The following is a 27,102-nucleotide window of genomic DNA, read 5'->3' on the forward strand; positions in this document are numbered from 1 at the left end:
GCTAACTGTGGGTCCAAGATGGCAGCGCAGAGCCCCGGGGGCCTGCTGCGCGGTCAGCAGCCTGGAGGTGGGGGCTGGGAGTCGCCGCGACACGCTGCCAGGGGCCCGGGTTTCCGGAACCTGGAGCGCGTGCGCGAGCCCGTCCCTCCCCCCCCCGCCTCCCCTTGGCCCTCCCCCCCCGCCGCCAGAGGCCCCGCCCCCGCCAGAGGCCCCGCCCCCCGCGTCTGGCGCCGTGTTTCCAAGGCAACTGTCCCTCAGGTCCCCGCGGGGCGCGATGGCGGCTGGGGGGTTCGGGGACGCGGGTGCCTACGACTTTAGGTTCTTGCCTCAGAAAACCTTCCCGTCTCTGAGCGCCCCGGAGACCACCAGCCGGCTCCGCCAGTGGTGAGGGGCCGGGCGGGGGGCGGGCTCCGAGGAAGCCCTGCTGTGCGCCCCTGGGCTGGGCTGCGAGGGTGTTTGCCCGGGGGAGCTGGGCCGAGGGAGGCCGGCCTGCGGGGTGGGGGCGCCCGGGGCCGGCTGTGTGCGCCCGCCGACCGCCGTGTCCCCCGCACCCCAGGTCCATGCTGGGCAGAATCCGCGCGCAGGCCTTCAGCTTTGACCAGACGTTTCAGGCCTACAGGAAGGATGAGTTCCTGCTGGTGGGTATGGGCCGAGGGCTCCCCGGGTCTCCCCCATTCCGGGTTCAGAAGCAGAGAGAAAAGCGGCCGAAACCGCAGCGCCGCCGCCGCGACTCACCGACTCACTTCCAGGCCGTGGGGCCCGGGCTCGAACCCCGAGCTATTTCCCCGGCCGGTTTTAGATTCCTGTGAACACATTGTTCCTTTGTAAAGTGTCTCTTGGAGTTTGAGACTCTTACGAGGTGTCAGCTGACAAATTGTATATATATATTTTTTGCTTTGACAAGAGCAAACATCTTTTCCTTTTCCCACTTAGCTCACCAGCATCCTGCTTTAGAAAAGTTTCCAGTTGGGAGTCGGGCTGTAGCGCAGCGGGTTAAGTGCAGGTGGCGCAAAGCACAAGGACCTACTTAAGGATCCCTGTTCGAACCCCGGCTCCCCACCTGCAGGGGAGTCGCTTCACAGGTGGTGAAGCAGGTCTGCAGGTGTCTGTCTTTCTCTCCTCCTCTCTGTCCTCCCCTTCTCTCTCCATGTCTCTCTGTCCTATCCAACAACAACAACAACAACAATAATAACTACAATAAAACAACAAGGGCAACAAAAGGGAATAAATAAAATAAATATTTTTTTTAAAAAAAGAAAGAAAAGTTTCCAGTTTTGAAAAGTCAGCCTCTCTCCAGAAAACTCAAGTCTTTTGTCAATAGGCACAACTCATTTTTTAAAAAAATACTATTATTCACTGTTACCAGCTACGTGATTTATGAAGATTAGCTCCAAATTTCTTTGGGTTTCTTTTCCCTCAAAATCACATCTACCTTGTGCAAACAAGCGGTGGCAACTATTCAAAATAAGGAATTCCAAAACAAAATGTAAGCAAAAGCAGCTAAGTATTTAGCTGCCTGAGGTTTAACTACTTTTGAAAAGGGCAGAGATTCACTTGAAAGTACAAGTTCTGCCTTCAGTAAAATCCAATTGCTTTAGCAGCCAGTGAGGTGAGAGTCAGCCATGGAGCTCAAGGCTGCAGGCGGGAGATCCAAAGTGCATCCCTACTACCACATATGCCACAGTGATGATCTGATTTCCTCATTAAATACACAGACGCCTTACTTTTACAAAGTTTTTTTTTATTTAAAATGTTAGTTTGAATGTTGGCCTGCCACTTCTCTCCCCCCACCACCTGACTTCAGTATGTGGTGAATGTAGCAAGCACTTCCTCAGGGCCTGCCGTGTGCTAGGAATTTCCTCACTTGCTGGGAAAATGAGGAACAAGACAGACAAGAGCCTGCCTTTCAGGAATCTTCCAGGACCCTGGCAATACTTCAGAATAAATAAAGAAAAGGAAAAAAAAGATCAGGTCACATAGTGCTAAGTGCAGTGAAGAAGAAAGGGAGAAGCATTATGATTTTCATGGAAAATGGAGCCCAGGGCCTCAGACATGCAAAACCTGTGCTCTGCTGCAGAGTTACGTCGCTGGCCCCTGTTAGACCTGAATACGCCAAATCATCAACCGTGTGTATGCATCCCCTCCCCACAGCGACTAGCTAAGTGCCACGACCTGGGAGGCTTAGAACAACAGAAATGTGTTGTCTTACAATTCTAGAGTCTACAGAGACAGAGGTCAAGGTGTGAGCATAGTGCTGCACCCTCTGAAATGTGTGAAGGAGACCCCTGCCTTCCAGCAGAAAGCCAGCACTGCTTGGGTCATGACTGCCGAGAGCTGACCTTTCTACCTCCTTACAGTCACCTTAACTGCCTCACCTACATTATCTGTAGCTTTTTTTTTTTCTTTTCATTTAACCCTTTTTTTAAAACCTTTTAAATTATTTATTTATTTATTTTGGACAGAGAAGTTGAGAGGGAAAGGTGAAATAGGGAGAGAGAAAGACACTTACAGCACTGTTTTACCACTTGTGAAGCAGGTGAGGACCAGGGGCTTGAACCAGGGTCTTTGGGCACTGTACTGTGTGTGCTCAACCACATGTGCCACCACCCACACAGCCCCTAATTTAATTTTTTTTTAATATTTTATTTTCCTTTTTTGTTGCCCTTGTTGTTTTTATCATTGTTGTGGTTATTATTATTGTTGTCATCACGTCATTGTTGTTGGATAGTACAGAGAGAAATAGAGAGAGGAGGGGAAATAGAGGAGGAGAGAAAGACAGACATCTGCAGACCTGCTTCACCAATTGTGAAGCGACCCTCCTGCAGGTGGGGAGTCAGGGGCTTGAACCGGGATCCTTAAATTGGTCCTTGAGTTTCGCGCCATGTGTACTTAACCCGCTGTGCTACAGCCCGACCCCCCCCCCTTTTTTTTTAATAGGACTGAGAGGAATTGAGAGGGAAGGTGGAGATGGAAAGGAAGAAAGACACCTGCAGCCCTGATTCACTGCTCCTGAAGTCTTTCCCCTATAGGTGGGGAGTAGGGGGTTGAACCTGGGTCCTTGTGCATGATAGCATGTGCACTCAACTGGGTGCACCTCCACCTGGTCCCTATCTATATTGTCTTTCATCTTCTTTCTACTTTGTTCTACTTCTTTCTGCTTTCTTTTTTTTTAAAGGTTATTTATTTATTTATTTTCCCTTTTGTTGCCCTTGTTGTTTTTTTTATTGCTGTTGTCATTGATGTCGGCGTTGTTGGATAGGACAGAGAGAAATGGAGAGAGGAGGAGAAGACAGAGGAGGAGAGAAAGTCAGACACCTGCAGACCTGCTTCACCGCCTGTGAAGCGACTCCCCTGCAGGTGGGGAGCCAGGGGCTCGAACTGGGATTCTTAAGCTAGTCCTTGCACTTCGTGCCACATGCGCTTAACTTCTTTCTGCTTTCTTCTTCAGCAAAGCACCAGCTTATGGTGCTCTGGCACGTGGTGGTGCTGGAGACTGAGCATGGGAGCTCTAGACATGGAAGTCTTGTATGGCCACTATTCTCCCCAGCCTTTATCTGTTTCTTCTAGAAACAGACAAGGAAACATCTGCTGTGATCCTGCTGAGAACTGTTCAAAAGATAAGGACCTCTGATTTTAACATATAGACATTTACAGTTTTAGAAACTAGACATGTAAAAAGTGCTATATGAAACAATGAAACACTTGCTAGAATGGAGAATAGATCAAGTGTCCTAAACATAGGGAAATGGGTCACCCAGTGGAGGGGCACTGATATCAGGAAATTTTTCTTATTTCTTCTCTTTTATGACACCTGCAGACCTGCTTCATGCTCATGAAGCGGCCCCCTTGCAGGTGGGGAGCCACTGGCTAGAACCAGGATCCTTATGGCAGTCCTTGCACTTTGCACCACGTGCGCTTAACCCGCTGTACTACTGTCCAGCCCCCAAATATTTTATTTCTTTATTTTTAAATATTAATTTGTTCCCTTTTGTTGCCCTTGTTGTTTTATTCTTGTACTTACTATTGTTGTCATCATTGTTGGATAGGACAGAGAGAAATGGAGAGGTGGGGAAGACAGAGGGGGAGAGAAAGACAGACACCTGCAGACCTGCTTCACCACCTGTGAAGTGACTTCCCTGCAGGTGGGGGCCGGGGGCTGGAACCAAGATCCTTTCACTGGTCCTTGCACTTTGTGCCACCTGCGCTTAACCCGCTGTGCTCCCGCCCGACTCCCCCCTTTTTTTTCTTTTTGGCTCCAGGATTATCATTGGGGCTCAGTTCCTGCACTACAAATCCACTGCTCTGGGAGGCCATTTTTTCCCCTTTTGTTGTCCTTGTTGTTTATCATTGTTGTTATTATTATTATTATTGTCACTGTTGTTAGATAGAACAGAGAGAAATCGAGAGAGAAGGGGAAGACAGGGGGAGAGAAAGATAGACACCTGCAGAACTGCTTCACTGCTTGTGAAGCGACCCCCTCCCCCCTGCAGGCGGGTAGCCGGGGGCTCGAACCTGGATACTAAATCCAGTCCTTGCGCTTTGTGCCATGTGCGCTTAACCCGTTGTGCTACCGCCCAGCCCCGAGGAAGTTTTTCATAAACTGAATCTGGAAGCAGTGAGACCAAAATGGAAACAGCTTTTCTCCATCAGAATATGGTGATATCCTGAATGAAAACTGTCACAGCAGGAAGCCTGGAAGGATATGAAGAGGAAGGATTGATGAGATCCTGAGAGTAGTTAGTACAAGAGGGATGATAAGAAGTAGGGCCAGATTTCTGATGTAACTGGCCAGAATGGCAGGTAACACCATTAAATGTGTAGAAAATGCAAGCGAATCAACAAGGTTAAAAAAGTGCACACAGGGAGTCGGGCTGTAGCGCAGCGGGTTAAGCACAGGTGGCACAAAGCACAATGACTGGCATAAGGATCCCGGTTCCAGCCCTGGCTCCCCACCTGCAGGGGCGTCACTTTACAGCCAGTGAAGCAGGTCTGCAGGTGTCTGTCTTTCTCTCCTCTTCTCTTGTCTTCCCCTCCTCTCTCCATTTCTCTCTGTTCTATCCAACAATGATGACAATAATAACTACAACAATAAAAACAGCAAGGGCAACAAAAGGGAATAAATAAATATTAAAAATAAATAAATAAACAAACATTAAAAAAATTTTTTAAAGTGCACATAGTACAAAGATCAATGACCTGGGTTCCAGCCCCCAGCTCCCCAACTGCAGGAGGTGAAACAGGTCTGCAGGTGTCTCTCTTTCTCTCTTCCTATCTCCCTTCCCCCCCTTTTCCCTCCCCCTCCCTTGTTTCACTCCCTCTCCCCTCTCAGTTTCTCTCTTTCCGATCCAATAAAAAGGAAAAGATGGCCCCTGGAGCAGTGGAGTTGTCGCGCCAGCACCGAGCCCCACCCTCTCCACGGGCCAGGGATGATGAAGAGAATCTTCCACACAGACTGCAGGGAAACACCGTAACTCACAGAGCTTCCCTGAAGGTCTGCTCTACGTTTCTGCTCACATCTCGTCATCACATTTCATGGAGATTAGCATGCACAGGCTTGTAATCAAGCATCTTTGCCTTACTACACATAGCATTAAGATTCCTTAAAACAGTGGAAGGGGCTCATTGGAACAGGATCCAGCAGTCTGCCAGAGAGATGCTACAGTTAAATACTTGCTTTTTTGTATACGTTATCTAACAGATATTTTAAATTATCTCCAAAATACTATATTTAGAAGTTTGTGGAGGAGAGAAGTTTGAGGAGGAGAGAAAGACACCTGCAGACCTGCTTCACTGCTTGTGAAGCGACTTCCCTGCAGGTGGGGAGTGGGGGGCTCACTGGTCCTTGTGCTTTGCACCACCTGCGCTTAACCCGTTGTGCTATCGCCCGACTCCCTGACCATTGACTCTTTAGTGCTGGTTACACTGAATTTCTTTTTCCTCCCTTCATTGTAGTGTCCCTCCCTTTTTCAGTCTGATAACCTTTAAACTTGCCATTTTCTCCATCTTAAAAAAAAACAAAACAGTCTTTCAACCATAAGCCAGAGCTGATCAGTGCTCTGGAAAGCAAATGAACAACAACAACAAAAAGTCCTTCTATGCTAGAGCTAGCTCACAGTGCTAAATCTTCAGAGATCTTCCTTCTATGCTAGAGCTAGCTCACAGTGCTAAATCTTCAGAAATCTTCATTTGCTGATTATTAATCTATTGGAAGCTGGAAGCTCACCATGAAAATCATCAAACTCCTAATTCAAGACTTCCCCTTCAGTGGCATGGGGTAGGAGGGTGTCAGTTAAGCATCGATCAGCTAACCCTTTAATCCAAGTATTCACCTTTCAGACGTAGACCAAAGTGTCCCTTGTGAATTACGTTTTTCATTAGATACAGTCTGCATATTGAGCACTTTATGATGCTCATGGCAGGTTACTTAATGTCTCCTCCTTTAGCCTGTCAACTCCAGAGCAGGGATTGTGTCCACTTGGTATTTAGAATTAAACAGTCAAATGTACTTTTCTTCAGTAATGGCAGCAGGAATCAGATATACAAGAGGAAATGGGGGGTTGGGCAGTAGTGCATTGGGCTGTGGTATGAAGTGCAAAGAATGGAGTAGGGATTCCACTTTGAGCCCCTGGCTCCCCACCTGCGGGGATGGGGGTCTCTTCACAAGCGGTGAAGCAGGTCTGCAGGTGTCTGTCTTTCTCTCCCCCTCTCTGTCTTCCCTTCCTCTCTACATTTTTCTCTGTCCTATCCAACAACAATAACATCAACAACAGCAACAGTAGTAATACCACAGCGATAAAACAAGGGCAACAAAAGGGGGAAAAAGTAGCCTCCAGGAGCGATGGATTCGTGGTGCAGGCACCGAGCCCCAGCAATAACACTGGAGGCAAATAATAATAATAAACAATTTAATAAAAAAGAGTAAATGGTAGATAGAGAAATGAATAGATTGTTTTTTCAAGAAGCTATGTAGGAGTGATTACTTCAAAGGAATGTTAAAGTGAGATGGCTTTGTATTGCAGAAAATTAAAAAGTAGTGAACAATTCATGGAATCAACAATCCCTCTCTACTCCAGGCTAATCCTTCCCCCAGCCCTCTCAACTTCCTTCCCACAAGCCTATAACCACCATTTTGAAGTCACTATTGTTAATGGCTTGGTATGTATTCTTCCATACTTCTCTTTATGTTCATGTAAATAAAGAGAGGGTTTAGTTTGTTTTATTATACATCACTCTTAAGCCACTCTTTTCTACTCAAAATATTTATGGTTTTCCCTCAGAGTTAATACAGCAGATGTATACTAAGTAACAGCTCTATGTCAAGGCCTGTTCTATGCCCTCGGGATATAGTGATAGTAAGGGAAGAAAAACAAGCCCCCTGTTTTTTTTTTTTCTTTTAAGATTTATTTATTTTTACGAAAGAAAAAGAGAGAAAGGAAGTCAGCCAAAACACTACTCTGGCATAATGTGGTTCTGGGAATCAAACCCAGGGCCTCACACACGAAAGCCTTACGCTTTATGTGTTGAACCACCTCACTGGTCATGGCCCTCATTCTTCTGTAGCTCCTGGCAACCTTTTTATTTTCTCCTTTTCTTTATTTTTTTTTATTTGGTGGAGACAGAGAAATTGAGGTGGAAGGAGATAGAGAGAGAGAGAGAGAGAGAGAGACACCCTCAACACCACTTCACAACTCATGAAGCTTCCCCCCTGCAGGTTGGGACCAGAAGCTTCAGCCCACATCCTTGCATATGGTAACGTGTATTCTACAAAGTGAACCAACACCTGGCCTCTCTTCTATAACTACAGATCATTCAGTGAAGATATCTTGTAACATATTCAGTCATTCTTCTCTTGATGGAAGCAGTGAGGCTGTTTGCAGGTTCTGAGGTGACAAACTGCACTCTTAAAAAGTGTCCTTATGCATAAATCTTATCTACTGTTGGTTTCATTTCTGTAGGATACACACCTCAACATGGAATTTTCTGGATCAAAAGAAATGCATGTTTTTAATATTTAAGATAATATCCAGTTACTGCCCCAAAGGCTTGTAAAGATTCACACTTTTAGAAGCACATGAGAGTGCTTGTTTTCTGATAACATTGCCAGAAGTTTCTAATCTTAAAATTTTGTCAGTATATTGAGTAAAATTGCTCTTATATTTATTTTTTATCTCTCACTGCTCTTTTTAAAAATTTAATTTACGGGAGTCAGCCGGTAGCACATCTGGTTAAGCACACGTGGCACAAAGCTCAAGGACCAGAGTAAGGATCCCGGTTCGAGCCCCCAGCTCCCCACCTGCAGGGGAGTCACTTCACAGGCGGTGAAGCAGGTCTGCAGGTGTCTATCTTTCTCTCCCCCTCTCTGTCTTCCCCTCCTCTCTCCATTTCTCTCTGTCCTATCCAACAATGACGGCATCAATAACTACAACAATAAAACAACAAGGGCAACAAAAGGGAAAATAAACAAATATTAAAAGAAATTTAATTTACTTTGGGGGGCTGGGTGGTGGTGCACCTGATTGAGCGTACATGTTCGAGCCCCTGGTCCTCACCTTCAGGAGGAAAGCTTCACGAGTGGTGAAGTGGGGCTGCAGGTGTCTCTCTGTCTTTCCCTCTTGATTTCTGACTGTCTCTATCAAATAAAGATGATTTTAAAAAGAAACATAAAATTGAATTTACTTTTTTTTAATTTTTATTTTATTTATTTTATTTATTCCCTTTTGTTGCCCTTGTTGTTTTTTATTGTTGTAGCTATTATTGTTGTTGTTGTTGTTGGATAGGACAGAGAGAAATGGAGAGAGGAGGGGAGGACAGAGAGGGGGAGAGAAAGACAGACACCTGCAGACCTGCTTCACCGCCTGTGAAGCGACTCCCCAGCAGGTGGGGAGCCGGGGCTCGAACCGGGATCCTTCTGCCGGTCCTTGTGCTTTGCGCCACCTGCGCTTAACCCGCTGCGCTACAGCCCGACTCCCCTGAATTTACTTTTTAAAAGATTTATTCACTGGGCAAGGGAAATAACATAATGGTTATGTAAAGAAACCCTCATACCTGAGATTCTCAGGTCCCAGGTTCAATCCATCTTACCACCATTAGCCAGAGCTGAAGAGTGCTCTACTAAAATAAATAAATAAGATTTGTTTGTTCACTTTACAGGAGACAGAGACCAGAGCACCACTCCAGTGTGTGTGGTGCCAAGGGTCAAATCAAGGCCTCATATGTTTAAGTCCCGTGTGCTGCCCAGGGCTGCCTCCCTGGTACCATCTCTCCCTGCGCTCCCCAGTCTGAATTGAATGATATTTTACAGGTTAATTGTTAATGTTGTTGGTAACAAAGTATCTAACTTACTCCCTTCAAATTTGCATTTTTAGGCTTTTTTCAAAGATCCAAATGTCATTTCCAATTTGAAGTTACTTTCAGATTCTCCTGGACAGTGGATTACATTAGGTAAATGAAATTTAGTTTGGTATTTTCAAATGATTATATTACTGTTATAACACATTTTGCCTCAGGAACTTTTTCATTACTAAACTACAAGTTGTGGGAGCCAGGTGGTGGCGCACATAGGTGAGCACACATGCTACAGTGCATAAGGATCTCAATTCAGGCTCCCACTCCCCACCTGCAGGGGGAATCCTGAGGGGTGTAGCAGTGCTGCAGATGTCTCTCTTTCTAGCTCTCTCTACTTCTACCCTATCAATTTCTGTTTGTGGTGCTGGGAACTGAACCTCGGAGCTCAGAGCCTCAGGCATTTGTCTTTTACATAATCATTATGCTTATCTCTGTGCAGTAAATAAAATTTTTTTTAATGTTTATTTATTCCCTTTTGTTGCCCTTGTTGTTTTATTGTTGTAGTGATTGTTGTAGTTACTATTGCTGTTATTGATGTCGTTGTTGTTAGATAGGGCAGAGGGAATTGCAGAGAGGAGGAGAAGACAGAGAGGGGGAGAGAAAGACAGACACCTGCAGACCTGCTTCTCCGCCTGTGAAGCGACTCCCCTGCAGGTGGGGAGCCGGGGGGCTCGAACCGGGATCCTTCCACTGGTCCTTGCACTTTGCACCACGTGCACTTAACCCGCTGCGCTATTGTCCGATTCCCTAAACAAAAAAATTTTAAAGTAAAAGAAAAATTTTGAATAACCCATTTGTTTGATGGCTTCAAAGTCAAATGTGACTGGTCTTGCCAGGGCTGCCCTGCAGTCGTCTCTAGTGAGCCCACTGCCACTCTCTTGATTCAGCCACAAGAGCAGCTTTCCCCTCTTAATTCATTTGGGAACGTTTACTGTGCACCTTCTATGCAAGGAACATTAAGATGAGTTAGAGCAAACTTGCACTAAAGAAACTCACTGGGGGGCTGGGTAGTGGCACATCTGGTAGAGCACACATATTACGATGTGCAAGGACCCTGGTTCCAGCCCTTAGCCCCCAGCTGTAGGAGAGAAGCTTCACAAGTGATAAGCAGGTCTACAGGTGTCTCTCTCTCCTTCTCTATCTCCCCCTTCCCTCTCAATTTCTTCCAGTTTCTATTCAATATATATATATTTTTAAATTGTAAGAGAAAAGAAAAAAAGAAGGAAGGTGGAAAGGGAAAAGAAACTCCTTGATATGTAGATAACACCTGTGTCATAATGGTCACTGCTGGTACCACAGGAACAAGAAGAGGGATGTGACCTGAACTCTGCTCAGGTGAACAGGCCTGATAAGATTCTACTGGTGCAGGCGTGCTTGGATGAAATCTCAAGGCAGAAACATAGATTGTTTTTAAATTATTTTATTTATTATTGGTAGAAACAGATATTGAGAGGGGAGGGGAGAAAGAGACAGAGAGACACTTGCAGCCCTGATTCTGAAGCTTTCTCCTTGCTGTAGGGACCAAGGGCCTGAATCTGGGTTCTTGAGAGCTTTGATGTGTATTAACCAGATGCACCACCTCCTGGCCCCTGAGACACAGATTTCTAACAGAGGAAGCAGCCACTGGGGAATACCCTATAAATATAGCGCAATAGTCCATCCTTATCTGCCAGGACCCCCATGGATGCCCGGAGTCACAGGCTACTGAAACCTATGCATACTGTGTTTTTTCCCTATAATTACTTATCTATGGTAAAATTTAATTTATAAATTTGTCGCAGTAAGAAATAAACAATATGGTAGCGCAGCAGGTTAAGTGCAAGGACCAGCGTGAAGATCCCGGTTCGAGCCCCTGGCTCCCTACCTGCAGGGGATTCGCTTCACAGGTGGTGAAGCAGGTCTTTCTCTCCCCCTCTCTGTCTTCCCCTCCTCTCTCCATTTCTTTCTTTCCTATCCAACAACAACATCAAAAACAACAATAACTACAACAATAAAAAACAAGGGTAACAAAAGGGAATAAATAAATAAATATAAAAAATTTAAAAAGAAATAAACAATAGATAAAAATAAGATGCAGAAATATACTATAATAAGATTCATAAGAATTTGACCTTATGCTTGAGGTATTTTAAGTAATATTTTCAAAACTATGGTTAAGGGGGCTGCTCCCATGTACACTGTGGAGGAAAGAATCTTAAATTTCCAAAGGAGAATTTTATATGCATAATATTTCACAGTATGTTGAAACACAGCCAGAAGTCCATAAAGAGAATTACCTAACATTTTAAAGATTTGTTTGCTTATTTCCTTTTTTGTGAGAGAGAGAAAGGACAGCTGGAGCGCCACTGCAGTGCATGTGCTGCCGGGGGTTAGTTTCAGCACCTCATGCTAGAGAACCCAGTACTTCACCCGCCTCCTGGGTCACAGGTTACCCAACATTCAAACACCTAGTAGCATTCAAACCTCTTAAGCAAATCTCAAGTCAATGGATAAATCAGAGAGTTAGTAGAAAACTAGTTTGAAAATAAAAACATGAATTAAAATTTTAGATTGAGAATGCTTTGCTATAGAACAAACCACTCTGTTTAGAATGACCACCTAGATGGTGACGTGATTTGGGCTCAAGAAAATGCAACCTGGTTTCAGATTAGATGGGGTAGTTTTGGTAAATTCTTACACAGAGTTTTCATAGACTTCCAGTAGCCTTAAATGTAAAAACAGAAAGATGAACTAACCCAGAACAAGGTTGCAAACAGTTCATGATGTTAGATGTAGTAGGTCAGATTTTGTTACTGTTGGCTGAAGGCCACTGCACAATTTACAGAGCAAAAAGCCAGTACAGTCTGACCTTCAGACTGCTTCTAAAGTTAAACGGAGCATCTGAGCAAATGCATTTACCAGTTCAGAGTCTTCAGGAAGACACACTCAGTGCCATAGATCTCAGTGTTTAGAAAGCATGCTTACAGTAATTGCACTCAGTTCATGTACATGGAATATGTAGTCTACTCCAATCCACGTATACACTTCCAAAAATAGCACAGCCTTTGATTTATCTATTTATTTATTTACTTATTTATTTATTGCCTCCAGGGTTATTTATTGCTGGAGCTCAGTGCCTGCACTACAAATCCACTGCTCCTGGAGGCCGTTTTTCCCATTTTGTTGCCCTTGTAGCACAGCCTTGTTTTTCTAATTTTTGAAAAGGATATTGAGAGAGGTGCAATCCCTGGTGCTGCATATACAAGAGTGGTCTTCTGGCTTCTCTCTCTCTCTCTTTTATTTTATTTTATTTTATTTTTTGGTTTATATTAATTTATTTATCTTTTAATGTTTTCATATATATATTTATTTTCCCTTTTGTTGTCCTTGTTGTTTTTTATTGTCTGTGTTATTGTTGTTGTTATTGATGTCTTTGTTGTTAGATAGGACAGAGAGAAATGGAGAGAGAAGGGGAAGACAGAGAGGGGGAGAGAAAGACAGACACCTACAGACCTGTTTCACTGCTTGGAAAGCAACTCCTCTGCAGGTGGGGAGCCGGGGGCTCGAACCAGGATCCTTCCGCTAGACCTTGCACTTAGCACCACCTGAGCTTAACTGGCTGAGCTACTGCCCGACTATCCCCTCTTTCTTTGCAGTATCTCACGTGAAACTCTGTCATATGAAATAAATAGAATAAATCTTAAAAAAAAAAAAAAAAAAAAAGGAATGAAGATGGCTCAGAGCTAGAGGCACCATATGTGCCAGGGTGATGCTCCTGTTCTCTAGTTCATTAAAATGAATAAATCTTTTAAATAATTTAAAAGATTTTACAAATATGAAAGGAAAGAGGTGAATTGGAGAAGGAATTGTTAAGAAGGAACCAGAACTTGAAGAGATGGAAAATTCTCTACTTATCCATATTATAAACTATGAGAACAGTTATTCTGAATAGGATTCTTTCTTTTTTTTTTTATAAAGATTTTAATTATTTATAAGAAAGATAGGAGGAGAGACAGAGAAAGAACCAGACATCACATGTGTTGCTGGGGATTGAACTCAGGACCTCATGTTTGAGCGTCCAAAGCTTAATCTGCGCCACCTCCTGGACCACTCTGAAGAGGATTTTAAGGGTGTGGCTCAGCAACCGTTTGATAAGAGATCTAGGGTACAATTCAAGGACTTAATCAGCCATTCCTCCAGAAGCCAAGAATAGAGGTGTTATTGTACCAGCCCAGAACACATTATCAGTCTAATCTAAAGAGGACAGGAAAAAATGAAGCAAGGAGCAGGCAGTGGCATGCCTAGTAAAGCAACACACATTATTGTACACAAGGACCCCAAATTCAAGCCACCCTCCCCCACCTGCAGGGGGAAGCTTCCCCACCTGCAGGCATGAAGTAGTTCTGCAGCTGTCTCTCTCTCTCTCTCTTTCCCTGTCTCCCTTTTCTCTTTCCATTTCCTTCTATCTCAGTCAACAGACACACACCTTTTTTTTCAAGAAAAGAAAGAAAAAACACATTTTAAAAAGAAAAAAGGGCACCAAGAGCAGTGGATTCACAGTGCAGGCACTGAGCCACAGTGATAACCCTGATGATAATTAAAAACAAGTGGGACAAGGGGGCCGGGTGGTGGCACACCGTGTTAAGTGCATGAAGTGTGAAGTACAGGGACCATCTCAAGGATCCTGGTTCCAGCTCCCCAGCTCTTCAGCTCCCCACCTGTAGGAATTGCTTCTCAAGTGGTAGAGCTGGTCTGCAGGTGTCTTTCTCTCTCTCTTTCTGTCTTCCTCTCCTCTCCCAATTTCTCTCTGTCCTATCCAAAAAACAAACAAACAAACAAAAACCAGCCACTAGCAGCAGTGGGTTAATAGTGCAGGCACTGAGGCCCAGCGATAACCCTGGAGACAACTGATTCATTAACAAGTAGGACAAAATAACAGAGGCTGTCAGACTCCTTAGATCCTGCAAGACCATATCACAGACATTTTGCTGCAGATCTAACTGTTCCAGAAAAGAGGAGTCCCAGGCAGGGGAGATGATGCACAAGACTCTCGTGCCTGAGGCTCTGAGGTTCCAGGTTTAGTCCATAGGAACACTGTAAGCCAGAGCTGAGCAGTACTCTGGGGAGAGAGAAAGAGAGGGAGAGAGGGAGAGGAGAGAGAGAGAGAGCGAACTCAGAGAGAATTCAGAGAGAATTCAGAGATCACTAGAGCTATCCCGTACTTTCATTTTGCTAGATATACAGCCACACTGTTTAAAGCCTTGGGGCAGAGCTACCCTGCTTCTTGGGGTCACAATCCCAGAGGTGTGACCACCTCCCCAGCGGGTGTGACAGAGCTTTGGACCAAACAGAATCATACTTTTCTTTCTTCTTTCTTCTTCTTCTTCTTCTTCTTCTTCTTCTTCTTCTTCTTCTTCTTCTTCTTCTTCTTCTTCTTCTTCTTCTTCTTCTTCTTCTTCTTCTTCCTCCTCCTCCTCCTCCTCCTCCTCCTCCTCCTTCTCCTCCTCCTCCTCCTCCTCCTTTTCTCATCCTCCTCCTCCTCCTCTTCTCCTCCTCCTCTTCTTCTCCTCCTCCTCCTCCTCCTCTTCTCCTCCTCCTCTTCTTCTCCTCCTCCTCCTACTCCTCCTCCTCTTCTCCTCCTCCTCTTCTTCTCCTCCTCCTCCTCCTCTTCTCCTCCTCCTCCTCCTCCTCTTCCTCCCCCTCCTCCTCCTTCAGCTTTTTTAAAATAGGGATGGAAGGGAGAGAAATCACAGTACTTAAGCTTCCTTCAATGTATTGAGCACCATGCTTGAGCCTGGGTTGAGCAAATAGCAGCACACAATCCAAGTGAGTTATTTTGCCAGCCCTCAAATAATTATTCTTTACACTTAAAGTTTAGTAGAGTTTGCCCTTGTTACATTTTGGACTTGCCTGGGGTCATCACCCCCACCTTCCTTCCTATTTCTTCCTTTTGGAATGGAAATATATGTCCTAGACTTGTTTCCCTATTTGTTTTGGAAGCAAATAACTAGTTTCACAGTTCCAGAGCTGGAGAAGAATTTTGCTTAAGGGTGAATTGTACCACAGGTCTGATCTATATCTGATTTAGATGATATTTAGCTAAGACTTTGTGCTTTTGATTTTAGAGTTGATGCTGGAGTGAATGAAACTATGAGTGCTTGTTGGGATAGAACTGATGCATTTTGCATGTGAGGACACATTTTGAGAGGCCAGGATACAATATTGTGAACTGAATTGGCCCCTTCAAAATTCATATGCTGGGGGCCAGGTGGTAGAGCACCTGGTTAAGTGTACACATTACAGTGTGCAGGACCAGGGTTCAAGCCCCTGGTCCCCACCTGCAGGGGGACAGCTTCATGAGTAGATGCAGGGCCACGGGTGTCTCACTGTCTCTTTCCCTTTCTATCTTCCCTTTGTCTCAATTTCTCTCTGTCTCTATCCAATAAAAAATAAGTTAATAAAGATAAAAAACCTAAAAAAAAAAAAAGAAAAATTCATATGCTGAACATCTAATTCTATATAGGATTATCTAACCCTGGTTATTTCCCAGAGGTTCTATCTGCAGATGCCTTAACATTAAGAGTTAGGGCTTCATTGTAGACATGCTTGAGGTATATATATCAGTCTTGACAAGTGCTTTCCCCATGCTTCAGACTATGTATTTTGAATGTATTCATCTACTTTTATCAGAGGATTGCTTAGCTCTGACTGTTGGTCCCTGTTGGACCATTCCCATACAAATCCCATGCACAAGTGCTGTGATGTTTGCTTCAGCCCTGAGTTTAATTATCTTTTCTCACCATCCAAACCTTTCTGCCTTCCCCAAATTACAGATAGGGTGGGTTTTTAAAAATTTTTTAATTATCTTTATTTTTTTTATTTATTGGATAGAGATAGTCAGAAATGGAGAGGGGAGAGAGAAATAGAGAGACACCTGCAGTCCTGATTCACCACTCATGAAGCTTTCCCCCCTGCAGGTGGGGACCGGGGGCTCGAACCAGGGTCCTTGTGCACTGACGCATGTACACTCAACCAGGTGCGCCACCACCCAGCCCTCAGATAGGGTGTTTTTTTTTAAAAAAATTATTGCAACTAGTTGTTCCATATTTTATTTTTCTCTCCCACACTTAGTCCTTTTTAAATTTATTTTGAGAGTCATAGAGAGACCAAAGCACTGCTCAGGTCTGGCAAAAGATGATGCTGGGGATTGAACTTGTCACTTCTGGGTCTCAAGCATACAACCCAGGGTAGATTTATGCAAATGTGTGCCACTCCAACTCAGAAACACATCCTGTGGCCATAAGAGTGGATCTACACTGCATTGCCCTTGTTCTTTGAACTTCTAATATTACTCAGATCCACTCTATCATTTTCCACGATCTTTTCATTTCAACTCCCCCCAGAGGATTTTGCTTCTGAAACAAAAGGAGCTTTTCTTAGCAGCACAACTTTTGAAATTACTGAGGCATACACAGTTCCTGGCTCCAGGCATCCTTCTTGCCCCCACACTAACCCAGCTCAGGATCAGAAGGTGAGCAGCAGGTCCTAGCAGGCAGAAGAAAGTGTGAATAATCCACAGTATTACTCTTCTCAAGTGCAAAGTACTTCTCTGACTAAAGATCCAATAGAGAGGCCAGAGAGAGGATGCACCAAAGTCTTCCTAGAAAACATCCTTTATACATGAGTGAGTGTCCACATGCATCTGTGAGTGCATAAAAGACAAGTTGAATGCTTCTTTCAGGCAAAAATAAAAGTATTTACAGTGGGAGTCGGACAGTAGCACAGTGGAAGTAGCAAAGCGTAAGGGCCAGCATAAGGATCCTGGTTCGAGCCCCCGGCTCCCCACCTGCAGGGGAGTCACTTCACAAGTGGTGAAGCAGGTCTGCAGGTGTCTCTGTTTCTTCCCCCCCTCTATCTTCCCCTCTTCTCTCCATTTCTCTCTGTCCTATCCAACAACAAAGATATCAACAACAACAATAATAATAACTACAACAACAAGGGAAAATAAAAAGGGAATAATAAATATATTTTTTTAAAACAGGTGGATGTAGGCATTTGAGGAAACATTAAAAAAAAAGTATTAAAAAAAGTATTTACTGTAATTTCTGTCTCTCTGTCACTTATTACAGCCTCTACTCTAAAATAAAAAAGTTTTCAGGGGATACAGTTAGGAAATAAGTATAGGGGAGGGAAAGAACAAGAGTTGCAGGAGGAACAGGAAAGAGTCAGGCTCTCACATTTCTCTAATTCCAAACCTGTAAAAACTTGATTGGGCTCTGGTTTAAAATTTAACTCGTCTTGGAAAATTCGGTGATTGCTTGTTTGTTGTATTACATGCCTATCAATGAGATCACAAGGGAGAATTTTGGAGATGAGAAACATTTTCAAGAAATCCTCAAGAGCTTTAGCTACATCTTTTACTTATACTGGTTACCAGTTGCTGTTTTGTTAATGTAGAGGGAAAAGCATTAAGTGTAGTGCACATCCGACGTCAAGGGAAGCAGCTCCTCTGTGTGAACAGCCATCCTGGCTTTTAATGCTAAGAACCTCCTCCTAACACACACACACACACACACGTGTCATTTTTATGTCATTTAATTTTACACTTCCTAAATCTAAGCCTGTAATTGTGAGATTTTATTAGCTTTTAGTGCTTAATAAAAATGAACTAATTGTAAAATAAGGAATCTTCCTAAAATTCCTAAACTAATATGCCATGTAAGTGTTTGAAAATGCATGTCACATCTGGTTACTGAGAGTCTCTGCACAGTGGTACTTGTTTCAGGATAATTGAGAATGCTAAATTGACATCTATCTCTCTTTTCAGGAACTGAAGTGAAAAAAATTGATGCTACAAATGTTCCTTGCACACAGCTTTCAATGTCATTTTTTAATCGATTATATGATGAAGATATAGTCCGGGACAATGGAAATATTGTTAAATGTTTAGATTCTTTCTATGATCCTTTTCTTATTTCTGATGAGTTACGAAAAGTAAGTATAGAATGTAAGTTTTTCACAGTACTATAAGGCAGAAAAGTTTACCTTGTACAGCACCAAAGCAAAAGACTCCGGGGAAGAAGAGGCTTAGGTTGTTGATGTGTCCACATGCCAGTAACCACACTGTGAATCACTAGTGTCCAGTCAAAAAAGAAAACTAACTCCTGGCCTATGTAGCTAATGCTTATTTTCCCTTTCTCACTTTTATAATCTTATATGAAATGAGTAATTGGAAGCACTACTGGGGGCCAGTGAGAAGTGCCACCTGCAACACACTTTCATACTTTATGCACCAGAGAACCCAGGTTCAAGCCTTGATATCACCATAAACCAGAGCTGGGCATTGTGCTAGTTTTTTTAAAAAAAAAAATCTTCAGGGGGGTCAGACAGTAGCGTAGCAGGTTAAGCGCATATGTAAGGATCCCAGTTCGAGCCCCGGGCTCCCCATCCTCTCTGTCTTTCCCTCCTCTGTCCATTTCTCTCTGTCCTATCCAACAACAATGACATCAATAACAACAACAAGGGCAACAAAAATGGCCTCCAGGAGCAGTGGATCCGCAGTGCCGGAACCAAGCCCCAGCAATAACCCTGGAGGCAAAAAAATTTTTTAAATTAAATAAATTAAAAAAAAAATAAAAATCTTCAGTAAGGACTGACAAGCTAGGTTGCCTGAACAGTGAGTCTGCTTTGTTATGCACGTGCCCCAGGTCTTTCACAAACCAGGCCCCGCTGCACTAGAAGCCTTTATAACTCCCCCCCCCTCCCCCTTCCTGTCTGAAAAAGTCAGCTGAGTGTTGAAGCCCCAGTGACAATCACACACACACACACACACACACACACACAAATCTATGGAGTATAAGTGTGTGTGTGTGTGTGTGTGTGTGTGTGTGTGTTGCCAGTGAGCTCTAGCCCAGGGTGAAAAGAATGTTCTTATCTCATTGTTGAGATCAAAAACCCCATTTGATTAACTAAATTACTTTTTGCTTTAGTGAGAAATGCACTGAACTTGGAATCAGAAGGCATGCGTTATTTACCTAAGTCCTGATTTACTATTTGCAAGATAATAACCTTAGGTAAATCATTTCCATATCTTGAGCCTCAAGATCTTATCTGTATAGCATGGGGATTAAATTGCCCATTCTGCTTTTCTTACTGAAATCATTGAGAAAGTGAATTAAGAAAGCTTTTAAATATATATTTCAAAAAGTCTCAAATGCTGTTGAAATGAATTGTATCATGATTATTTTAATTATTGAGAAAGTAGTTATAAAATTACTATAATTTGGGTTTTGATGTAGACATAGCTCAAAACCAGACTCTATCACTTAATAACTTCACCTCTCTACATCTTACTTTCTTGATCTTTAAAATAGGAATAATCTAAGAAGTGAGTGAGGGAATGCATTTTAAATACCTAGCAGAATTCCTGGCATTTAATAAGCTTCTGACAATATTATTAGAAAACAACTACAGTTTATTGTTGTTGTTACTGTTATTATTCTACAGTTATAAAAAGAAAGGAGATGGACCATTCTAGTACAACACAAATCCAGACAGGAACAAGCTAGAGAAGCAACGAGACCCTGGCTGGACACAAGAGTCCTATCTCTAAGAGACCTGGAGGCATCCAGCCAGTCTATACCTTGATTTCCAGAAGGACAAGGCTTTAAACAGTGTTTAGTTTGGCAAGAAAATGGAATTAACTAATTGGGAATAATCAAATTCATACAATAAAATGAAACTATAGTAGTTAGTTTGCTGTTAAGGGTATGAATGCATATGATACGATATAATACAAAACTGTATAGTATGGATCGATTAGTAATTCCTACTTCTTTTCACTCAGCACTGGAAATGAACACTCACAGAGTGTCTGAGCTAGTCTGAGTTTCCCCCTACTTTTGAGCACCGCTAATGTCCGCTCTGCTTTCTGTCACTGAGCTGTGATCCCTGATAGCACACTGAGCTCTTTGTTTTAAAGGAGGATTTGCTTCCCACCAAACACTCTGCAGCACTGTCTGCAGCTGCTTGTCTTATTTATTGCCAGACCTCGCACCCCTGTGCTGGCAGTGCTGTAACCCGTCTTTTTCTGGTAGTTGTCAGCATGTTTTGCTCTTGTGTCCTTTACCACTTTGTGACAACAAGGAGGATTTTTTAACCTTGGTTCCCCCCCACTCCCACTGTGCAGCAATAGGCTGCACACTGAAGGAGGTGAATGCCTGACACTGGCCTCCTCCCTCACTGCTTGGGGGCCTTCTGCCTCAGGCTGCTGGGCCAGGCTCCCTGGCTGAACAGACCTGTGTACAAATGGAGACAGAGAGGAGTCATAGTCACAGTTTAACATTCAGTCCAAACATTTTTCTAGTTATTGTAATTTAAATGGGAGTGCTCATGGAAGGAATGTGTTAACTTCATTTCTAAGGACTGTTGTCACCCTTGTATTAAGCCAGACCTTTAGGTAACTGAGAACCTGGCCATCTAACACATCGGTTCTCCCCACCAGGCTTATTACTGAGTCTTGGTGCCTGCATGACTCCACCATAGCCAGTGATTTTTTTTTTGAGAGAGAGAGAGCCAGACAGTTGCTGCACTGCTCCACTACTTAAAAGACTTACGTCCCTGTGGGGGACACAGAACTTGAAACTGGGTTCTTGTGCATGCTAATGTGTCCTCTCTACTAGGCAAGCCACAGCCTGGCCCCTCTAGCACATCGTTTCTTTTTTCTTTTTTAAATATTTAATATTTTTATTAGTCATTTAATATATATTAACTGGTAAAATTGTAAGATAACAGAGACATATAATTCCACACTGTTCCCACCACCAGAGTTATGTTCCCTTCCCCCAAGGTCACAGATATGTGTTGACTGTTATCTCTGTAACTATCAATATTCATATATATTTACTCATTTTTATTTCCTATGGTCTTGTCCTCTCTCTCTCTCATTTGCCTCCAAGGTTATTGCTAGGGCTGGTTGCTTGCGCTACGAATCCACTGCTTTTGTGGCCAGTTGTTGTTTTTGTTGTTGTTGTTTGTTTTTTGTTGTTGTTGTTTTTTTGGATAGGACAGAGAGAAATTGAGAGATGGGGAAGATAGGGAGAGAGAAAGATACCTGCAGACCTGCTTCACTACTTGTGAAGCGACCCCCTGCAGGTGGGAAGCTTACGCCAACCCCCATCACATGATTTTTTAACAGAGAGAGTGGGAGGTGGGCAAGTGTTGTTGGCACACCCCAGGAATGGCCACTGAAGTGCTTCCTCTGCATATGTCAGTAGCTTTGACTTCCATCAAATGACAACAGGTGAACTGCTGATGGACAACACCATCAAGTTTACCATGTTTTAAAATGTCTCACTTTGAAAAATGCCTCGAATATAATGGCTCTGTGATGAATTTCATTTGAGATGGAGGTAAAGGAAAGGTTAACTTGAGCCTATTTCCTTAACTAAGTGCATGTGTGACACTAGACTGCTGGCGCTGTAGACGCGGCTCATATTTCCTCCTCTAACTAACTGTATGGTAGTATTAAGTGCCATACTTTTATAGTAGCTTTCATAGTTTTTCTTCACCTAGAGGTGTTTTGTTTTTGTCTTACTTTTTCTGACAGTGGAGTTATTGCTGGGTCTCGGTATTAACACCTCGGCACCATTCCCAGTGGTATTATCTTGGTAGAATGTCAAACAAAGAGAGATAGAGAGGAAGAGATAGATACCTGCAGCACCACTTCTCTGCTCCTGAAGCTTCTCCTTTGCAGGTGGAAACCGGGGCAGTGAGCCCGGGTCCTTATGCGTGGTGACATGTATTCTCTACCAGCTGTACCGCCTAGCCCCCACTTAGAGTTCCTTATGTTTATTTTCTCTTCCCATTTTATTTATTAAGCATAGTTTATCTCTTTATCATTTTAATTATATTGTATCTATTTTATTAGATATTCCATAGATTTAGGATAGGTGGGGTATAAACAATTCATATCCATCACAGCCAACAAATTAGCCAGTTGTCCGTAAGGATATGTGAGAATCTTCCCTATCAGACCTAGTCAAACTTTTCTGAAAGAGGTAACAAGGTCTCAAGAGCCCAAGTCATTGCAGATGACTGACCTGAGTGACCTCTTTGGGGCAGAGCAGGACAAGGAAGCGTGATGATGAGTTTCCCGGATTGATGTCAGCGGAATAGCTGTGGAAGGGAGGGAAATGGCAACCATGCAGCTCCAGAAGGCTCGGGAAGCGGTCATTGTGTCTAGCCTCTGGATAGAAGCAAAAGCTAGTGCCCTTCTGGGGTGGAGAAGTTTTCTCTGTTCTTTCATGCACACATTGTTTATACGGAACACTTACTGCGACTAAACACTAAGGTTGAGGACCAGGCTGTGTCGCACCTGGTTGAGCACTCTGTTACCATGCACAAGGACCCAGGCGGGGGGAGCTCTGCAAGGGGGAAGCCTATCTGCAGGAATCTCTCTCTCTCTCTCTCTCTCTCTCTCTCTCCTTTATTGCTCTCTCCCCTCTCAATTTCATTTCACTACCCTATCAAATAAAAATAGAAAGAAATAAAAGGAAAAAATGACTACCAGGGGCAGTGGATACATAGTGCAGTTATCAAGCCCCAGAAACAACACTAGTGGGGGAAAAAAAACCCAAGATTAAGGTTGCAGTAAAACAATTACTAGAGATAAGCACTAGAGCAAAGGAATAAAACAGTAGAAGGAAAAACAGATAGTTTCTATCATTGGCCACCTAATGATAAAATGGAAGGAAGGAGGGAGTTGGGCAGTAGCCAGCGGGTTAAGCACATGTGTCGCAAGGATCCCGGTTCAAGCCCCGGCTCCCCACCTGCAGGGGGGTCGCTTCACAGGCAGTGAAGCAGGTCTGCAGGTGTCTATCTTTCTCTCCCCCTCTCTGTCTCCCCCTCCTCTCTCCATTTCTCTCTGTCCTATCCAACAATGACAACATCAACAACAATGACAACTACAACAATAAACAAAAGGGAAAAATAAATATAAAAAAACATTAAAATAGAAGGAAGAAAGGAAACCTAGTGAAAGTCCCACAGAGCACTTCGGTGACTTCAAAATTGGTCCTTAAAATGCATAAATTGAAAGTTGTGACAGAAATTAGAACCTTGAATTCTATTATACTCAGATGTTTGTGTGTGTGTGTGTGTGTTTTTTTTACCATCTTTCACAGGTTTTGCTAGAGGAAGACTCAGAAAAATATGAAATATTCAGCCAACCAGATAGAGAAGAATTCCTGTTTTGTCTTTTTAAACATCTTTGCCTTGGTGGTGCTCTTTGTCAGTATGAGGATGTACTTACTCCATATCTAGAAACCACAAAGCTTATCTATAAGGATCTAGTGAGGTAAAGTGATGCTTAGTTATCGAATGGAAATTTGGTTAATAGAATATTTGTTGGGCTGTGCTGGGGACTGGTCATAGTGTTAAAACCAAAGTGTCTAAAAGAAATCTACCACTTTGATTCACTTCTCACAGCCTCTTTCAGGCTGGATTTCTCTACCTCGGCCCTTTTCCTTTCCCTCTGTCCTTTTGCTGTCATTCAGACCTGTAACCTACTCAGTCCCCTCATAATAAGCATTACTTCCCAGATCTCCTTTTACCTCAGTCTTCTTTTTAAAGTCTCCAGTGAGCATAAGCTCCTTTGGAATGTTTAAATTTGCTTGACTAGTAGCAGAAGAAGCATTATGTCTGTTCTGAAGAGGTGGAGGAATCTTCACCTAGGTGAAATTTACCTTTACAAATTAATCCCAAGTTGTATAGTCTTCTTTCCTTTTTGAAGATCAAATGATGAAAACTTTACAAATTTTATTCATAACATATATGCATATATATTAAATATGTTTATTTATTAACTTAAGAGAGAAGGGCAGAGAGAACCAGAGTAACATTCTGGTACATGCAATGCCAGTGCTCAAACTCAGGACCTCATTTTTGAAAAATATTTTTTGTTTGTTTTATTTCATCAGGGAGAAATATCAAAAGATAGAGAGGTAGAGGCCAGAGCATGGCTCACCGATAGGGTTAGGGATTGAACATGGTGATTTGAAGCCTCAGGTATGAAAGGTTTTTTATTTATTTGTTTTGTTTTGCCATTAAGTTGTCTTCTGCACCAGAGTTCTAGCCACTATGTTACCTCCCATACTTCTAGTTAAACTGAAGTACACATTATCTGGTTGAATTTTTTAAAAACATTTACTCTTTAAAAAAAAAAACTTACTTGTTAGAGATAGGCAGAAATTGAGACAGAAGTGGGAAATAGAGAGAGAGAGAGAAACAGAGAGATAGCTGGAGCCCTGCTTCACCACTTGTGAAGCTTTTCCCCTACAGGTGTGGACCCGGGGCTTGAACCTGGGTCCTTGTGCATTGTGATATGTGCGCTCAACCACCTGGCCCTTGGTTAGATTTTTGAATGATGAAGGCATGGGCTCATTTTTATAGGCAAAGGGGATAAAACAAGAGAAAGCAAAGAGTCCCAGAGTTTCATTGTAACATTTAGACAAACAACAGAAGCAATTTCCCATTGACATCTATTTTTTGCTTTTATTTTTATTGCCACCATAGTTGTTGCAGGGGCATAATGCCTGCATTATGAATCGACCACTTCTGACACCCACTTTTCCTTTTTTTTTTTAAGATTTTTAAAATATTTATTTATTTATTCTCTTTTGTTGCCCTTGTTGTTTTATTGTTGTAGTTACTATTGCTGTTGTTATTGATGTCGTTATTGTTGGATAGGACAGAGAGAAATGGAGAGAGGAGGGGAAGACAGAGAGAGGGGAAGAGAAAGACAGACACCTGCAGACCTGCTTCACCGCTTGTGAAGCGACTCCCCTGCAGGTGGGGAGCCGGGGGCTCGAACTGGGATCCTTATGCCAGTCTTTGAGCTTTGCGACACCTGCGCTTAACCCACTGCGCTACCGCTGGACTCCTTTCCTTTTTTTTTTTTTTTAATTTCCCTTCTATTTAATTGGATAGGACAGAGAAATTGAGAGAGGAGGGGGAGATAGAGAAGGAGAGAAAAAGGGAGTTGGGCAGTAGCACAGTGAGTTAAGCGCACTTGGCTCAAAATGCAAGGACTGGCTTACAGATCCTGGTTCGAGCTCCCGGCTCCCCACTTGCAGGAGAGTCGCTTCATAAGCGGTAAAGCAAGTCTGCAGGTGTCTATCTTCCTCTCCCCCCTCTGTCTCCCTTCCTCTCTTGATTTCTTTCTGTCCTGACAACAGCAATGACAACAATACTAATAAAAACAATAGCAAGGGTAACAACAAGGGCAACAAAATGGGGTAAATGGAGGAGTGGATCTCCAGGAGCGGTGGATTCGTAGTGCAGGCATCCAGCCCCAGCAGTAACCATGGAGGCAAAAAATAAATAAATAAAAAGAAAGAAAGAAAGAAGAAGAAGAAGGAGAGAGAAAGATAGACACCTGCAGACCTGCTTTACCACTTGTGAAGTGCCCCCTGCAGGTGGGGAGCCGGGCTCAAACCCAGGTCCTGGTGCATGGTAATAATGTGTGTTTAACGGGTACTTAAACTCCTCCCCACTATCCTCTTGTTTGTCTACACCTCAATTAAATTCATACCATGTGTCATGTAACCTACACAACAAACTGCATGATTTATTTTATTTTATTTATCTCAGTTTTAAAAAAGATGCTATTTATTTCATATGACAGAGAGAAAGAAGCCAGAGCACCGTTCTGGTACATGCAATGCTGGGAACAGAATCAGCGGCATCAGCCATGAAAGTCCTGTGCTTTACCAGTTCAGGTATTTCTATAGCCTGATGTGGATCAAAAAAAAAAAAAAAAAATCTGGGGCCAGCTGGTAGCACAGCGGATTAAGTACATATGGCGCAAAGAGCAAGGACCAGAGTAAGGATCCTGGTTCCAGTCCTCAACTCTCTACCTGCAGGGGGTTTGTTTTACAAGTGGTGAAGCAGGGGTTGATAGCATAATGGTTATGCAAATAGACTCTCAAGCCTGAGGCTCCGTCAAGTCCCAGGTTCAATCCCCCACACCACCATAAGCCAGAGCTGAGCAGTGCTCTGGTAAAAAACAAAACAAACAAACAAAAAAACAAGTGGTGAAGCAGGTCTGCAGGTGTCTGTCTTTTTCTCACCCTCTCTGTCTCCCCCCTCTTTTGATTTCTCTTTGTCCGATCCAACAACAACAACAACAGCAATGGCAACAATAAAAATAACAACAGGAAGGACAACAAAATCGGAAAAATGGCCTCCAGGAGCAGTGGTTTCATAGTGCAGGCACTGAGGCCCAGCAATAACCTTGGAGGCAAAAAAAAAACAAAACAAAACTATAATCTGTTGTTAATGAAAAAATCTTTGCCACTATGCAAAGATTTTTGAAAGAAATATGTTAGACACTGGGTTATAGAAAAAGTGTATATATACACCTATATTAAACATAGCCCATATTTATTATTTGAAGTTTACAAAAGCTTATAAAGCTGCTTCTATCACTCCCTGTAAATGCATCTATATTTATGGTAGACACGCACATGCATACACACCACTGCCACATCATCCGCCACATGAAGCTGTAGAATTCCCCACTAGTTATGCTATGAAACATATCTGAAAGAGAACTAACTTTAGAACCTGAATGTTTAAGAAATTACTGTTTGTTTGTTTCGCACCAACATTCCTCTCTCTGGAGTCTTCTAAAAATGTAGGGGAAAAGTATGACTTGGCAGCTTCCTCCTGTAAATCTGTCTGCTCCATGTGGAGAGTATTTCCCACCTCCCTGTTCCC

At 43.1% G+C, this 27,102-nt stretch overlaps 1 protein-coding gene across 2 annotated transcripts in view; it reads left to right on the forward strand.

The window, feature by feature from the left end:
• The first annotated feature begins 232 nt into the window (after window positions 1–232).
• CFAP300 (cilia and flagella associated protein 300) overlaps window positions 233–27,102 on the forward strand; it is a 32,483-nt gene continuing 5,613 nt past the window's right edge. The window contains exons 1-5 of one of the 2 annotated variants that reach the window (XM_007520723.3): window positions 233–384; window positions 557–638; window positions 9,366–9,441; window positions 18,152–18,318; window positions 23,508–23,680. In XM_007520723.3, the coding sequence (XP_007520785.1) occupies window positions 275–384; window positions 557–638; window positions 9,366–9,441; window positions 18,152–18,318; window positions 23,508–23,680 (608 nt within the window). In that variant the 5' untranslated portion in view covers window positions 233–274. Of the gene's footprint in view, window positions 385–556; window positions 639–7,711; window positions 7,886–9,365; window positions 9,442–18,151; window positions 18,319–23,507; window positions 23,681–27,102 lie in introns of those variants that run through there. The other variant, XM_060179720.1, reaches the window with a different exon arrangement.

The sequence above is a fragment of the Erinaceus europaeus genome, chromosome 20 (genome assembly GCF_950295315.1).
Source record: "Erinaceus europaeus chromosome 20, mEriEur2.1, whole genome shotgun sequence".
Taxonomy (NCBI): domain Eukaryota; kingdom Metazoa; phylum Chordata; class Mammalia; order Eulipotyphla; family Erinaceidae; genus Erinaceus; species Erinaceus europaeus.